The 17,368-nt window shown below is 41.0% G+C and overlaps 1 protein-coding gene across 1 annotated transcript in view; it reads left to right on the top strand.

Moving 5' to 3' along the window:
- Positions 1–641: 641 nt before the first annotated feature.
- Positions 642–17,368, top strand: part of MYOM3 (myomesin 3) — a 25,643-nt gene continuing 8,916 nt past the window's right edge. Inside the window, exons 1-24 of the mRNA XM_010000633.1 lie at positions 642–748; positions 901–975; positions 1,669–1,828; positions 2,076–2,233; positions 3,305–3,400; positions 4,048–4,136; positions 7,010–7,054; positions 7,279–7,419; positions 8,385–8,546; positions 8,818–8,959; positions 9,054–9,253; positions 9,571–9,624; positions 9,948–10,075; positions 10,717–10,900; positions 11,748–11,922; positions 12,932–13,053; positions 13,727–13,914; positions 14,057–14,183; positions 14,660–14,838; positions 14,915–15,029; positions 15,295–15,451; positions 15,547–15,656; positions 16,126–16,170; positions 16,302–16,438. Coding sequence (XP_009998935.1) covers positions 642–748; positions 901–975; positions 1,669–1,828; positions 2,076–2,233; positions 3,305–3,400; positions 4,048–4,136; positions 7,010–7,054; positions 7,279–7,419; positions 8,385–8,546; positions 8,818–8,959; positions 9,054–9,253; positions 9,571–9,624; positions 9,948–10,075; positions 10,717–10,900; positions 11,748–11,922; positions 12,932–13,053; positions 13,727–13,914; positions 14,057–14,183; positions 14,660–14,838; positions 14,915–15,029; positions 15,295–15,451; positions 15,547–15,656; positions 16,126–16,170; positions 16,302–16,438 — 3,096 coding nt within the window. The remainder of the gene's footprint in view (positions 749–900; positions 976–1,668; positions 1,829–2,075; positions 2,234–3,304; positions 3,401–4,047; positions 4,137–7,009; positions 7,055–7,278; positions 7,420–8,384; positions 8,547–8,817; positions 8,960–9,053; positions 9,254–9,570; positions 9,625–9,947; positions 10,076–10,716; positions 10,901–11,747; positions 11,923–12,931; positions 13,054–13,726; positions 13,915–14,056; positions 14,184–14,659; positions 14,839–14,914; positions 15,030–15,294; positions 15,452–15,546; positions 15,657–16,125; positions 16,171–16,301; positions 16,439–17,368) is intronic.

Below are 17,368 nucleotides of genomic sequence, written 5' to 3'. Positions count from 1 at the left end.
TGCTTGTTTCAGCAGCACTGCCTTATCTAACCCCTGGCACACCCAGGCAGGGTCAGAACATGGTGCAATCACAACCTGGGTGGCAGGTCACAGGCTATTTGGCATCACACCTACCCTAAAATGTATATTTTCCAGAACAAAACTCAGCTTATTTTCTAAACTTTTCCTCCATATCTCACTATCTGATGTTCCACACCATATTGTGTCCCTAATCTTCCATGTCCCTCTGATATCCCTTTTCATGCTGCTCCTCATCTGTCTGCATGCTATATTGGGGGTCTGATCTAATGGAACTCCCTGGAAGAATATCCACCAGATTTAGAGCGTAAGATCCGTCGTAGGAAAACAAATCTACCCTCAAAATGCTGCCTACCTACTGTTCTGTTACAGCTTCAGCTGCCTACACAGAATTACTAATTTCTTCACAGGATTCCATTTTTCACAGAAGCATCACTAAACAATAGTGTTTCACAGTCTGAATACAAAGGTAGTATAGTATTATATGAACTTTGATTTGTAGCCCTGGAATGTCAAAGTGAAGATTTAACTATAATTCAGAGATGCTGTTAAGATGTCTCATTTGAAAGCCACTTTATGCTTTACTCTATTCCAGCAAGAAAGTTCATTTTTGACTTCCCAGCATGGGAACTCGAAGCCTTTTCCACCACAGAGAGGAGGAGCAAAAGGAGGAGAGGCAACACAGCCTGCAAATGACCTCCACGACTAGAAAGAAAAAGTTCAAAACCAGGTAAGGCACAGAGTTAGGGACAGGCCAAGTAAACCAGGTCCAGGCAGGACTTTCTACACTCAATATTGAGCATTCACAGATTTGTTGAATTTTGAGTTCATGAAATTATGGAACTTTGTCTGGATTCTTTTACATGTGTCTGCCTCTGGAAGTGAGGAAGAAGAGACTTTCAGCCTTTCAGAGTTATCAATAGCAGCTGCCCTTGCCTTGACCTCTGAAATACCACAGTAAGTCAGAAATCATCATAACTCAAATACAACACCTGTGTGAAACCTACAGCCTTTGTGTGTAGGAGTCACAGGTTCCAACTCATTTTGTTGGAAGAAAAAGAACAGGTTCAATCAAGGGGTTCCTTGTTTAAAATGAAAAATGCCAGACCTCAATGAAAACGCAGGAAATAAAATTACATCCCCCTGGTACCTGTGACAATGAGAAATATTTCCTAACATTTCCTTGCTCACAAGCAAGGGCTTAAGAGAAACCAGATTTCATAGGAATAAATGGAAAACAGAGTCAGATTAATAAATAATGTTAACAGGTGGAACTCCTTCCCTTCCCCAGAAAATCTTGGCAATGATCCTGCTGTCCGTCCTTCTGTGATGGCTGAACATCCTAAATAGTTAGCAATATCCCACCTTTCTTTAATCCTTCTCCCAGTTCCCTGCCTGGGATTAAAAGTTGTCAAATAGTGGGTCTCGTTCTTGTGCCATTAATGCAGTGTCTCTCCTGAAACTACTGCTGTTTCCTAGAAGGCATCATTGTCTGGCATTCACACCCACACTGCATGCAAGCTGATGTTTCTGTCTTTAACACTTATTCTGATTTAACTAAACATACGTGCTATATAACAAGAACAAAAAAAGACCAAAATAAAAAGCATTCTCCTAAATTCTGTTGGATCTTATCATCCTGTGTTCCAGGGATTACAAGCTAAGAAGAGAAGCTGCCATCCTAGAGCTAGAACAGAGGGGGCAAAAGAGAATTCTGTTTGGGAATGACATGGAGGAGTTGGAAGAGAGGGTTATTCGGAACTGCAGGCTGCTGCGTGTGAGAGCTGACAAGAGGGCCCTTCGGAGGAAGGTCAGATCAAACATCTCTACTGGCAGCAGAAATGCCAACAGGATTAACATTGCCAAGATTGACTAGCATTCTGGAAGGGATACTAAATCTAATCAGGTGTTAGGACAACCTCAAAACCATTAGAAACAAGGACAAGGCCTTATACTGCTGCCACTGAAGTGTTATCATGCGTCCCTTTTGTAGAAGAATGTGTGTAATTAGAACATAATCCCTTCCTATCGCTTTATTTAGTGTGTCCTTGTCACAGGCTGTAGAGAAGTCACGCGTGGAGAAGGAATACATTGAGCTGCGTTCAGGGCGACCACCTATGTTCTGGATCCCCCTCCGAGCACATGCAGTCTGGGAGAGGATGGAAGTGACACTGGCATGTACAGTCCTGGCTTCCCCACCACCTCAGGTCACTTGGTACGTCAGTCAACAGCAATGGCTCACACTGCCCACATGGCTAATGGTCTAGGTGTGCTTCAGGAGGCAACAACGGGAGGAACATCTGTGTCCTGCTAAAGAGGAGGAAGGAAGAGCTTCAGAAAGCACTTTGAATTCTCCAGTTCCACTATTAGGACCAGAGAAGACATGAAGTGTTCCGTGGGCTGTGGAGGCAGCAGAGAGTCCTGCAGGGCAGGACTGACATTCATGCAGCTTTCCCTGCTTCCCTTAGTGCTACACTCCATCCTGCAGGCAAACCTGGGATTTAATGCACACACACACATCCCACCAAGGCTTGGCTACTTTGGATACCATGCAAGTTTTATCATTAAACTGCTAGCACTTCTACAATTTATAAGATACAAACCAGTTCTTTCATTTGCCCAGCTTTGCATATTTACCAAACCACAGGAGAGGAAGTGCTACATACCAGGCCTGACTGCACTGTGTACTGTTAATAACAGAGGGACAGAAATAAATGAAAGATCACCTCAAAAAAACAATTTGCAAAGTGTACTTGATCAACTTGTGAGAGTGATTGACCATTCCTCCCATGGCAGGTTTGAAGCATGCAAACATTTGGGTTACTAATTACTTCGTAGGCAGCTAACTCCACAACTGTCAGAGCTGCTGATGTCCTGTGCCCTTCCAGAACAACCTCTTTGAATTACTCAAAGAGCAAAGAGAATATGAACCTCCCACATATGTCCAGGGAACAGAAAGAAGCGAGTAACATCTGCTCACACTCCCTCACACAACCTGCACAACAAGGAGCATAAACTGAGGAGGAAGCAACAAGCCACTGGGAAGCTGCCTGGAGGCAGCCCTAGGGAAGGAGCACACGCAGGACTAGAGCAAGGGATCTAGCTCAGCTGCAAGGCTGTGATGGATTGATGTGGGAGATCTGTAAAAGAGAAAATTGTGTCTACTCCTCTTTTCTGTTGTGCCTCTGCTGTGTTTGACATAGCTAGTTTTAAAATAAAGTGTTAGTTTTACCAGTTGATTTCTCCATCCCCTCCTAAGCAACATGTTTCCTTTGTGTTGAATCAGGTATAAAAATGGAGTCCGGATCGATCCTCGCCAAGCTCCAGCAGGGAAATACAGGATAAAAAACCAGTTTGGGATGCTGACCCTGCACATCAGCAGGTAATGTCTGTGCTCTTGATTGTTTTTTCAGTTGCATAGGACCTGCTCTCCTGAAACTCCCAGTTCGTGTATGCTAAACAAAAAATATAACTCGGCTGGTATCTGACCCTGCTTGACCTTTGTGTGCTGTGTCTGAGATAAACCTTTGCCATTGAGAATCAATCTCAACTATAATTCATCAGGTTTAGTCTTTTAAAAATAATTTGGAGCCATATTTCTTTTTGCTCTACTTTTTACGCATAGCCAGAATTTTCTCATTCAGTGCGAGGCCACACACGTTAACAACACTTCCCAAGCAGACTTACCAATGTGATTTAGGGTGGATCAATATCAGAATTACACTAGACCAACCCTCTGAATTATACATGTGATAAAGATAATATGCATAGATCTTCAGTGGAGCCAAGTATTCCACAGGTCTTTGGCTGTTCATTGCTTGAAATGTTTTACTTCCGAATATCAAGAAAAAGAATTGACTACTACGTATAAGAAATCCTGTTAACTGAAAGGAAAAGCAGCTTCTTGATAAAAAGCAAATACCTACTTCTACCTTGTGGGATTAAAGGAGAACCCCTTTGAATTTGTCACATGAAGAATGAACAACAACTGAAAGCTAAAATAGAGGGGAAACATTTCTTTTTTTCCAGATGCTCCATGGAAGATTCTGCTGAGTACAGTGTTGAAGTTAAGAATCAATATGGAGAGGCTTATTCATATGCTACACTGCTTGTCAGGAGTAAGTAGAAAATATTCTTTTAGTTTAAAATGTTCTATTTCTTTAGATTCTTCAAAATCTTTTAAATGCTATACATTGCACCATAGGAACATACAAGCACCCTCAGAAAACAGAGAAAGGAGTGATCACTCTATTAACAGGAGAGGAGAATTTATCTCAGTTATTAGTGAGGAGAAAGCACAACTGGCTAAAATATTCCTGAGCTACCACTAAGGTGAATATGGCTGATATAATGGCTTCTCTTCCTCAGTCACTTCTGGACTCAGGCAAAATCTTTCAGATTCCATCTGGACACAGCTGTCTTTCCAGTGCTAAAATAGTACTAAATTTAGGTACTTATTTCTTCTGGACTGATATGAAACAGCCACACAGTTACATACATAACAGGCTTAGAACGAGTCTGCTGCATTTCTGAAGGTGAGCAAGAAATTGGTGAACAAGCACTGTGGTTTACAAAGGGATCTCTCAGTGCAATATGACATAGAACACCATAGTTGTCTCTCAAATCAGTAACTACCAAGAGCAAATACAAGACTTTCTTCTTTTATCTGTTGTGTTCTTAAAATAACTGGCATAGACTCTGTAGATACACATTCTCCACAAGCCAAATCCAGACAGATGGTGAAGGAATTAAACTACCAGTGCTTAAAAAAAGGAAATTATATCAAGCTTTAAGGAAGATGCAGTCTCATAGGATCATAGTTTAGCTGTTCAAATTTCATATATATACACACATACATATAAAATAACAAATTTGTCATAACAAGCCTGAACAGAATAGACCTACAGAACTGTAGGCAACTAAACACTTCATCAGGAGTTACCAGAGTCCAGGGAGTAATTCAAATGGTAACAGATGGATAGGAAGGAAACAGGTTTGCTTTGGACATCTTACTGGTTATGAAGAGATGGGTTTCTTTGACTGACTGAATTGCAAAACCAGCTTCAACTATTTTTGCAGACAGAAAGGCTCTTATTTGGGTTAGATAGTGTATTTATTGCTGGTGCTTTTATAGATCCTTGGCTCTGTCGTGGGTTATGTTATTATCATCCTTATTCTTTGCATGCCATGTTTTGATCACATCTCAATACCATTTGGGGGTACATATTGTTACAGAAGAATGTGACTCCAGAATAGAAGTGTATTATTTATGATAACTGTCAGATCCTTTAATTAAATGGTATAAAAAATAAGCATATCTGGAAATATGCAGCCCACATTTACCAGTTTTAAAGGGACATGAATAATAGTCCAGAAAACCTTAATTTGCAAGCCTTCCCAGGTTCCTAAATTCCCCTAACCCCAATGCAGAAATACAGAAAAAGTTACCAAGTGTGCAATGCTTCTCTTCTATAAAGGTTCCTATAGTATGTCCAGAACTCAGGAGCTGGGCCTTTGCCATGAAGCAGAAGCAGCTGTCTGAAAAAAATTCCATGGCAATAATCACATACTCCTCCCATGTCCCATCAGAATCTTCAGGATCAGAGCAGATGTGATGATAGAAAAAGGGCTGTGGTCTATCACAGAAGACCTTGGATGAGACTTCACCTCTAAGTGCCTGGTGAAACTGTCCTTCCTCAGGCCTGACCAGCATACCAACAGCTTGCAAACATTGTTCCTTGTGATTGTGCGTGAGAAGCCCACACTGTTCCTTCTCCCTTGACCCTGTCTAATGCCATCCCAGTAACATGATTCTTCCTTTTGCTGTTTGCATTTAACATTCTGAAAATAGAGACAACACCAAGGCCTTAATCCACCTTCTACTGGAAACATTCCTCATCCCCCAGGCAGGCTGATGGCATCTCTCCTCCTGGCCCCACACTGTCTGGAATGCCCTTGATGCCAGGGGAGGGTCTCTGGGGTCTCTGGTTCCTACAGCAGAAGTGCAGTTTCCCTAAAGACATCACTGAGGGTCTCACAGGAGCTGGGATGAGCTGGGATGTGCTTTGTATCTTGTGCTTTCTATTTCTTTCTTCTTCAGCCGAAGTAGCTCAATTTCATCCTGTGTTCAGTGCTTCAGCTCTTGGATTTCAGCTCCAAGTAATTTTCTTTTGTGCTGGGATGCCAGTAGCTCTCCCAGACTAGAGCAGATGAAACAGGCCAGTGACCTGTGATACCTCCAAAGAACCCATGGCTGTTGAAACAAGTGATCTGGTAGGAGACACACTTCCCTCATCCAGGAACTGCCTCATTATCTCAGGACAGATTTCCTTTCTTTTGGTTAAAGCCTGAAGTCCCAGTCACTGGTAGTCTTCAAGAATCCCATATCTTCCTCTAGGACTGCTGTTTAAATCCAGGGATTTGGCCAAATTCCACTTTCAGTAATGTTTAAGACTCCAACACTTTTTTCTTTCCTTTTCCATGCTGTATGTGGCAATGAGTTGCTGTCACGCTCTGTCTCCAAACAGGGACATAACTGAAACAGTTCAGTTATGGGTGATCCTAGATTGTCACACTTCTGATTTGGACAGTCCCATATTGGTACACGCACAGGACCAAAGTTGTAGCTCCCTGGATACTTGCTTTAATTCAGCATAACTTTCCTACTGCAGCTTCAAAAGGCAGAAACCAAACTGAAATAAAAACCCCCTTAGCTAAGAGTAACCATGTGCTCGTGAGCATTTCCAGCAGGATCACTTACACTAGTACAATCGTATGAACAATGTCCTGCACAGACACGTCCTCAGTTCTTTGGGAAGCTCATCAGCTGTCAAATTAATTGATGTTTTACCACATAATAATACTTCCAATGTTCACATTAAGAGCTGGTTTGAGGAGAGAACATAGTTTGCTGAGTATCATTGTATGTTTTTGAGGGGAATATAAACACTGATGTGAAATTTACTAAATGCATTTTCTTCTTATCTTATAGAGTATTATGGAAAGGAGTCAGGATTTGATTCAGAAATATACAGAAGTGAGTAAATTATTTTGTTGTTATCATTTATTTTATTTTTATAGCCTGAAGAGGTTTTATCTTTTTTTTTTTCTGAGCTATAGCTTTCCCTATTAGCATGATCACATGTGAAAACAGGTACCACTGCTCAGGTACCACTCTGAATATATGATAATAAAAATAATACAAGGAGAAAGGCTCTGGGAAGTCTCTTCTTCATGATGACTTTTACTCTTATTTCCCAGGATCTCTTCTGGCCAAAGAGGCAGATTTGGCTTTTCCACTGAAACCTTTATTTTCAAGAGAAAAGGAGCCTTTCTCCCTCTCCTGTTACTTCTCTTCTGATTTACTTGAACACCAACGAGACATTACCTGGTTCAGAGATGGTTTGTATGCAAAGGCTAAGTTTATATCCATGAACTAACACAAATATACCACTTGAACTCATAGCTGTGATCCAAAGTTCATGGAAGAGAATTAGAATTTGAGGATTTTTGAGCTGCTCTTGGCTTTTCTCAAGCTACAGATGTTATTATTTAATTTGTGTGTTTTCCTCATTTGTAAAATGATGGTATCACAAAAATGCTTTGGAGTTAATGACATTTCTGTTCATAAGAACAGTTCAAGAGCCTTGGTTCTGTAGAGGGGAAGTGTCAAGACTTCAAAAGCCAGTGGTTCCCTAGTGAAAACTTCTGTGTTGTTCTGCTGGCAATCAAAGATGTCAAGTTTAACCAAACCGGTATCCTTTCTGTGCTACTACATTTTGGAAGCAGAAGCAATGCAGTAAGGCTGTGCTTGCCATTCCAGCACTTCTGCCAGAATCAGCTGGGAAAACAGCAGGACCTGTTGAGTTAAGAGTGATCTGAGGAGAGTTTGGGCAGAGTTTATATCTCAGATCTGATAAACATACACAAAATGCACAGGATGATTTAATTTTCTTACTCCTGAGCACCACTCAGTCAAAAGGCCCTGCATGCTGAGGGGTAATGTATCCTCAGTTAGAGCTGGCATAATACTTAGCAGACTTCAGAGCATCCAGTTCCCTGGCCTGAAGGATACCCTTCTTTATTCACTAATTAATGTGAAGCCTTTTTATTTTATTTTTTCTCTTGGACTGCAAGCTCTTCAGGACAAGGACCATGCTTTTTGCTGTGCATTTGTGTACTAAGGGAACAGAGAGGTATAGCAATAAAGTAGGATCAAGGACTATGACTTTAACTATAATAATAATATCAGGAGTGTCTTACTGATCCCTCATCTTGGTCCATGGGGTTTTTTGCTTTTGGAAATATGCAACTCCTGACTCAAGCAGTTCAGCTGGAGTTCCTTTACCCCTTCTCATGCTTCCCAGGTGAGTTGCTGCAGAACTCTGAAAGACTGCAACTAAAGTATCAAGACCAGGAGGCTTCTCTGACTGTGTCATGTGCCTACAAAGAAGATGAGGGATTCTACACTATCCGTGTCCCCTCACTGGATGGATATAAAGAGCAGACCACTTATGTGTTCGTGAGAGGTATGAGCAGGATTGTATCCTACTGAGAATAAAAGTTCCTTTCCTGATACCTTGACATAAAGGAATTCCCAACCTCATTCACAAGAAAATGTCTCCCAATTTTCAATAATCAAAAAGTCCAAATGTTATTCTCAATAGTGAATTAGGTACTAGAAATCATTACTTGCATTACAGGAATGTAGGCCCTTAGACACTCAAAATTAAGCTATTGAATGAAAATTTTGGTACAGAGAAGAGAAACACCTAACGACCATCACTGGTGTTTCAACAGATGCTGCAGCAGAAACAGCTGGTGCACCTGGATGTCCCCTGAATGTGAAATGCCATGATGTAAATAAAGACTGCTTGATTCTTTCCTGGGTAGCACCCAGTGACAATGGAGCAAGTCCAATCCTGGGATACTATATTGAAAGGTCTGTATGTTAATCAACTACGAGCAAGAAAAAAGCTCATTATGATGATGTGGGAAAGCCACACAGGAGCTCCCTGGGCTGTGTTTCCTTTCAGGTGTGTTGCTGGGTCAGAGGATTGGGTCCCATGCAATGACAAGCCTGTGAAAACCTGCAGATACCCTGTGCTGGGCCTTGCTGAAGGACAGACATACCAGTTCCGAGTGAAGGCTGTCAATAAAGAGGGAATCAGTAATCCCTCAAAACCAAGTGATCCAGTGACAACGTATGACCCCAGCAAGGACGAAAGAGTGACAGGTTTGTACTTAAAACAGGAACATTTGCTGCTTAAGTACAATGTGAGGCTACAGGTAGAACTGAATGCATTTTGTCCAGATCCTTCCCATTCTCACAAATATCACTGCTACTTACTGCCACACTGTGCCTTTGCAGAACCCACCTTGGTGTTATTCTGAACAGAAAATATCAAACTACCAGATAGGACATTTAATTGTGTGTAATGAAATGTGTATAATTATGCATCTAACAAAATTACACAGTCCTGAGCTCCATCTCTCTTGACAAGCCCCAGACATCTCCTCTTGGTGCTAACACTGCCCTGTTTGACATTACAGTTATTCCATATGACGAAGGCAGGACAATAGAAGTTTTCAAGGATGACCTGGAAGGTAAGTTCACATTTTACTGAGCCACCCTCTCAGAGAGAAATTATTGTTCTACAACAATGTCTGGGATCTGTACTAACATGGCTCTGGGGAAAACATGCTTAGGAAAATAAATGGTGAAACACAGTTGCAAGCTGCACAAGGACCAGAAACTATCCTAAACCTGTTACAATAATCTTGGTTTGAATCTACTACCCCAAAAGGTTTAAGTCTCCTCCTTAATATTGAAGAATCTTACTTTATAGTAGGAAAATGTCATTCATTGTAAAAGAACATTTTTCCTGCCATGTGGTAACCAAAGCATAGCCTATTCTGCCTTCCCATAGGACATATTAGAATTCCCTTGCCACCCACCAATGTTCATGCAAGTGAAGTCAGAGAAGATTATGTGTCTTTGGCCTGGGATGAACCAGATCCAAGAGGCAAAGAACCCCTGCATTATTATGTGGAAAAGGTAAGAAAATAATATCACATAGAAGAGAAACTGCAGAACATAATAATTCATTTCTCAGATGGTCTGTAGCACAGGCCAGGTTCGTCACTTGTTGACACCTGGAAAACTGCAGCCTCAAAGATGGCTTGCTCAGCCTCTCTCCTGCTCCACAGGTTACTGGAGTAATTACCTGACTCTTTACACCAACTCAAGTAGCAATGATTAACAAAGAAAAAAAAAGTGAGCTTTACACCACAAAAGGGTAGGAGAGTTTTAACAGGAAGATTGTTCCTGCCCTATCACCCTTTAAGTGTGAAAAAGCTGGGCAGAACTGCATAATAGTTCACTTTTCTGTTCCAAACTAATAATTTTTTCCAATTCATTAGTATCTACATATCTACTATCAGTTTCCTTTCCTACTTTCTCCTTGCACACCACTGTACCATTTCTGCTGCAAAGGGGCCCTCTGTTGCCAAGGAAGAAAAGTTTGGGCATATCATCAAGAAATACATCATTTACATTTTTTGTTTTGTTTTTTGTTTGATTCCTTGTTTATTATTTTTTAAACTACTTTCCTGTAAAGATCAGCTTTGTTGTTGCACAGGGGGGTTTTAAGCTTGAGTTCCAACATGAGTTGTAAATCATCACCTTTTTCTTTACAGTCAATTGAAGGCAGCAACTCCTGGCAAATGGTTAATCTGGATATGCCAGTTAATTCCCCAAGATTTGCACTCTTTGATCTTGCTAAAGGAAAATCGTACCGTTTCCGTGTGCGATCTGTGAACAAGTATGGGATCAGTGAGCCATCCCTGCCCAGTGAGCCTGTCACTGCTGGAGCAAAACTGGGTAATTATTTCATTAATATACTCTACACTGATGATCTGGAAAAGGAGATGTACTAGGAAAGTAACGTGTGGGTTCCTCTGCCTCCCCTTCCCTTTAAACATCACGGTTTATGATTACACAGCAGTTGCTTTGATATCAGGAAATCTTTTAAAGCCTTAAATCCTTGTTCAATTACTTTGCAGTTGGTCAGTGCAGTGTAAATCTAACCAAGCCCTGATGGAGGAATTACAGTTAATAAAATAAGGAACAGTTGAAGCCTGTGCTTAATCCAAGTATGCTCCCAGCTCTGTGTAAGAGGGAGGTTACACAAACCAATGTTGGAAGGAATGATATGGCTGCTGAAGGAACCTGTTCCTGGGGGCCTCAGACAGAGCAGCAGCCTTTGCAGGGCTGATCTGGTTTGTTTTCTTCCCAAACTGAGCTGACAACAGTAAAAGATGGAAAGACTCATGCCCATGTTTCCATTATGCAAAGAGATTACATTCTCCCATTTCAAAGCTGTCCTAGTGTTCATAATGCTCTTTTTTCTCAAGAGTGAAGCAGGTTCCATGTCACAGTGAAGTCACATGAGAGTTCCTACAGGAGTCTCGCTTCTCCTCCACTCTGGAGAAGGTTAAGCAGGTGTTACTCTGCAGGAATCAATGGTTTGTAAGGGAGAGGAATACTAGAGATGGCACACCCAACCATAACAGTGTAGGCTGTAGACTGGAACAATGTATTTTGCTCTAATTTGAAAATTATGCTCTGAAAAAGGTGAATAAATCAAACTCACTTATACAGTTTTAAAATTCATAACTCCTAAAATCCCTTTTTAATTTTCTCTGCGTGTGGTTTGTTTGGTTTTTAGCTACTCTGCCTCCACCATCTCAGGTTTTAGCTTTCAGAGACACCAAGACATCTGTTGTTCTGCAGTGGGACAAGTTAAAGGATGGTCTGGAGCCACTTGGCTACTACATATACTGCCGGGAGACGGGGACAGAAGAATGGCAAACTGTCAATAACAAGCCCGTGACATGCAATGAGTGAGTTCAGCTCTTGTACTCCACTGAGGGAAGAGAGGGGGCCAGCCTGGATTCTTCTATTTGTGGCTGGAGTCGTATTTCAGATAAAAGAAAGAACTTCCCTCTCTGCACACACCTGGGTTGCACACCAACAAGGACCACATCCTCTTTTAGAAGGGAGTATTGCTCAAAGTCTCACTTGTACATCCAGAGCCAGACTGGCAGAGTCTGAGTGTGTCTTCACTGCCTTTTGATCTGCTGAAAGCAGACAGACCTTGTGGTACCCGCAGAACCACATTCCATATTCTTGCTTGCTTTCCAGTAGAATAAGTTGGTGTCACTCACACACAGGATACAGTGAACCTCTCCAGCTGTGGAGGCCACATGAGAAGCAGAAAAAGTCCATTAAAAAACCCTATTTATTCTCCCAGGAATGACAGAACTACCAAGACCTAAACTGAAGTTTTTTCAAAGGCAGACAAGCTTCTGGGTGGGTGGCTGTCACACTCCATTTCATTAATCCTTCGACAGTGCTCAATAAATTTTTGTGCAGATGTAATGTGATAGAAAACTCAAAAGTGACTTTTTAATTTCTTTTTTTTCTTTTTTTTTTTTTTTTTTCCCCCCACACCTCCCTCTTTTTAAATATATTACTGGATGTGTCCACAAGGTTAAAATAACAATTCTGGTATGAACTGAACAAAAATAAGTGTAGTCTATAAATTAGAAATATTCCAAGATATCAAAATTATCAAAAACGGATATAAGATTGACTTCAATGGTTTAGCACTATTATAAGAGATTTAATATAAAGTTCCAGCCAGCAGTGTGATACCTCTCTGTCTGATCTATACTTACTCTCTAAGTTATTGGTAACCATTTCATGTGACACAGTACTCTTTAATTTGTAATGGCACATAATGATATTCTAAGTAACAATGCCTTCTTAAAACATATTGCAGCCTGTTCAAAAGGCTGTTTTCCTGTACTTTGAACGGCTAAATACAAACATATTCATTTCCTCTCCTAGATTTACTGTTCCTGGGCTGCAGCCTGGAAAAGAATATGTCTTTTGTGTGAAATCTGTGAGTGAGGCAGGACTAAGTGAAAGCTCACCAGAAACAGATCCCATTGTTGTAAGGCCAGCTATTGGTAAGTAACATACCTTCACATACACAAATTAAATGCCTCAAAAATTTATCTGTCATGGATAGCTATGATTATTACATGTAATGGTCATAATGTTGAGCAGATAAGCAAAGCAAAGCATAAGGAGAAGGAACTGATTTTCTCGTACCCTTCAGCTTCTGTAATCAATTGTACTTGTCAAGGGTGGGCAGATTTAATAAGCATTTTTCCTGAGCAATGTGTTATATTTGCAGTATCCATTTGCCACTGCTGCAAGTGGCCATTTTAAGTGCTCCATTATGCTAGTATCTTGAAATCAGCATTATGAATTTCTCCAGGGCAATTACAAAATCCTGCCAACCACATTAGCCAGTATCTAACCCTCCATCTTCTCCATTTTATCAAACCACTGCTTCCACCTTTTCTATCAGACAAACCATAAAGCAACAAGCAAGAGACATCCTGAGACACATCTGTGACTTTTGCTGGGATTTACAAATCAGAATCTGATAATTTTCAAATACTTTTACACTGCAAAAGTGGTATTAGGGGGCCATAACACAAATAGAATCACTTCTGGTATAAGCACACAGAGAATTCCTCAGCCCAGTCCATCCCATACCTGCATCTCCTTTCCTGACCCCTAGTTCCCAAGCCTGCATTGAACACAAGTGTTTTCTCTCCCTTCACTGCACAGCTTGTCCATCAGCACCACACGGGTTTGTTCTCCTCCACTGTGGGAAGACTAACATGACCATTGGCTGGAAACCCCCAAAGCGCAAGGGAGGAACAAGGATTCTGGGTTATTTCCTAGATCAGCACGATGCATCTGAGCTAGATTGGCATGAAGTCAATATTCAGCCAATTCCTCAGCGAGTTTACATGGTATTCATTTCAGATTTAATTCTGTCCTTAAAGAAGGGTGGGAACCATAGCTCTAGCATGGGTTGAGCTGGTCTTCCTCTGATTCCTCTAGCTTAGGAAGTAGGACTGTACTAATAATCTATTTGCACTTCTGAACTCAAAGGTCAGCAGCCTTGAGGAAGGTCACCTGTATGAATTCCGTGCCTGTGCAGTGAACTTGGCTGGTGTTGGGCAAGTCTCTGAACCCAGCGACTTGTTCAGATGTGAGGAATGGACAATGCCAGAACCAGGTATCTCTTACTCAAAAACAACAGACAGAAAAATATCACCAGGTACAGCAGTTATCTCCTCACTCTTCTGTGAATCTGAGGAACTTCTGAAAACTGTAGGTCCACATAAGGGTGGCTCCAGGACAGAAAAGCACACTAACACTTCTTGGGAAGTGTTCAGATGCAGGCTATTACTTCATTTCTGCATTACACAGATGCAGCACTCAGGTATTTTAAAAAATATTTCCAGAGGATGAAGTATTTGGATTAATATTTTATCATCTTTGTATATTACACCAAAGCAAGTAACATTAAACCAGCTGATACATGCTTTTTTCTAGAGCATACCTCTACAGTTAATCAGCACAGAAAGCATTTCCTATGAACCAAGTATTTGTTATCTTAAAACTCTCTGCTTTCTGATCTCAAACTCAAACAAAGTGCACCCTGTTACATTTTTAGAGTTCCTGTTTGACAACACACCCTTCTTTGGACAGGCCCTCCTTACGATGTGAAGTGCACTGAAGTAAGGGACTCATCCCTGAGGCTCCACTGGGAAGCACCACTGTACAGCGGAGCAGGTCCCATCACAGGGTATCATGTTGACTTGTGTGAAGAAGGGTCAGAGGAATGGAAACAAATAACCAAGCAGGCCATAGCCACCACCCATATGAAGGTTGGTATAAGTACTTAGTATCCAGGTGTTGCTTCTCATTTAGTCTTACATTAATTCCTGCCATTGTTTCGTGCAGGTTTCTGATCTGGAGCCAGGGAACTGTTATATTTTCCGAGTAAGAGCACTGAACAAGGCTGGAATGGGGCCCCCTTCGCTCCCCTCGGATCCTGTGGTGGCTAAAACCAAACCTGGTATGAAATCAAGTGATGAGATTGTGTGAACCTGTAAATACTATGATGCTTCCAGTAAAAATATTCCTTTATGAAACATCAGCCACATGTTTCATATAAAGAAAGAACCTCAGTCAGAATAAAGATCGCAAACAAAACTACCCAAATTAAATTACTTTTAACTGTACACTTATTTTATTTATTTATTTGAGTTAGGTGTCCAGAAGAGGCTAACCATGATCTGTTTTGGTAAGGAATGTTCTGGTTTGGTTTTTTTCTCATACAGGCACAAATGAAATTGAACTTGGAGTCGATGAAGAGGGTTTCATTTATATGGCTTTTGAAGCTCCTGAAAAGAATGACTCCTCTGAATTCATCTGGTCAAAGGACTATGAAGGACCACCAGATGCTGACAGAGTTCAGACTGAAGAGAAAGGCAATAAGTGAGTATCAAATATCAAATGTATTTCATTCTGTTACAGAAGGCATAACTTTTGTGGAAAATCCATTTTTTATTGTTATTATTTTTATTTCTAAGATCTAAGCTTATACTGAAAGACCCATCAGAAAAGGATCTGGGTATATATTCCGTGGAGGTCACAGATGTAGATGATGATATCTCTGCCAGCTGCACTTTAACAAAAGAAGGTAAAAAACTAATAACTGACAAGAATAAAAATCTAGTGTGCTAGAATGTTCTAATATTAGATGTTTAGAGGAAAGTTTCTCATAGAGGAATGGTAAGTGATAATGATATTGGCATCATCAGAAAAATGTTTCCCATTCCTTGAAGGCTCAAGAGCAGTTTCTTTTACAGCCCCTAAGAAAAGATTCCAAGCTCCTGGAAGGTCATTTTTCCATTACAGTTCAGGTTTCACACACAACTACACGATCACAGTGATTTAAAACCTCTTTACGTATTTCTTGAATTTATACATCCAACATTTTATTCAGACATACTAAGAGTTATCTTCTCAAGCTTTTCTAGCTCTCCCCACTATCAAATTATTTGTAATTAATCATCTTCCTCTTGGCATAAATAAAGCTTATTAACAAGACAAGTTAATTTTGTGCTAGTTGTCCTAAACTAAATAACTTGCTATTCTTTGCATTTCAGATCTGGACAAGTTACTGAAACGTAGCCATGAAATCAGGAACCCATGTAAGTTGATCCAGCATGAAGCCATTGCCATAGGAACAGATCCTGAAAAGGGAGCCCTGACACAACCCGGGCTGAGCCAAAGGTGGTGGTTTGCCCTTGAATTCCCCTCCCTGGTTCTCTTTGTTTTCTAGTGATCAAGCTGATATCTGGATGGAACATTGATGTTCTGGAGAAAGGAGAAGTGAGGCTGTGGTTGGAGGTTGAAAAGCTGTCACCAGATGCAAAGCTGCAGTTAATCTTCAATGACAAGGAGCTCACAAGTACTCCGGTATGGTTTGGTTTGAATTCTGACCTGCTTTCCTCTGCTGAACAGGGAGACAAAGAAAACTGTTACCTTCCCAGTTTTGTAAATTCCCATCAGGTATTTTGCTGCGTGTTTTAGGAAGACTCTAGGGCTTGGGTTTCCACTGTGTATGAGCAGAAAGCCACTAGTCTGATTGTCAGGCTGCCCAGCCCTGGCATCAAGGGAAGCTGCAGTGCTGGGGCTGTTAGTTCCAGACACTGCCCAAGTGTTGCAGCCAGCACAGCCCGTGGGGTAACACTCGGAGTATGTCCCCTCCTCACCCAGCTATGCTGTTATCCCCCCTCCTGAGAGGCTGTCACTGACCATCTTCCTGCAGCACAGACTTCCCTTTTACAAGGGAATTTTCTGCTAACAAACCTCAGCCACGTGTGATTCACCTGATACTACCAAGGCACCTGTGCAGGACAGAGAGCTGGATGAGCAGAGTCTTGGATGAGCAAATACAGCTCATTTCAGTGGATGCTAAAGAAATGCCAGCTCTTACAAGGAGACAGGGCATTTTTTTTCTGCTTTACCATGCAAAGCTGCAAGCTTTCCACCCTGTCTCTTTGTGCTGAATGCAGATAAATCTCATTAATTTTAAGAACAGATGAAAATGGTTTATTTCTCAGTCGGAGGCACTGGAAATAACACTGCATCATGTGTTACAGTCTACTCCAACCTTCTGATTCATTTTAAAAAATGTTCTAGCCTCTTCCTTGTGTTCCCATATCAAGTTAATATTATAACATTTAAAAAGCATTTGGAATGACAGGACCAGAGGGGAGAACAGTTGAGAATGAAGAACAGTATAAATCATCTGCCTGTCAGTGAAATGCAATGTAGCAATGCCAAGATAAAAAAAAAAAAAAAAAAAAAAAAAAAAAAAGAAAAAAACAGATAAAACAAAGGGAG

Source organism: Chaetura pelagica, unplaced genomic scaffold, assembly GCF_000747805.2.
Source record: "Chaetura pelagica isolate M959 unplaced genomic scaffold, ChaPel_1.0 scaffold676, whole genome shotgun sequence".
Taxonomy (NCBI): domain Eukaryota; kingdom Metazoa; phylum Chordata; class Aves; order Apodiformes; family Apodidae; genus Chaetura; species Chaetura pelagica.
Note: the sequence above shows the minus strand (reverse complement) of the source record. Positions and strands in the feature narration are given on the sequence as shown.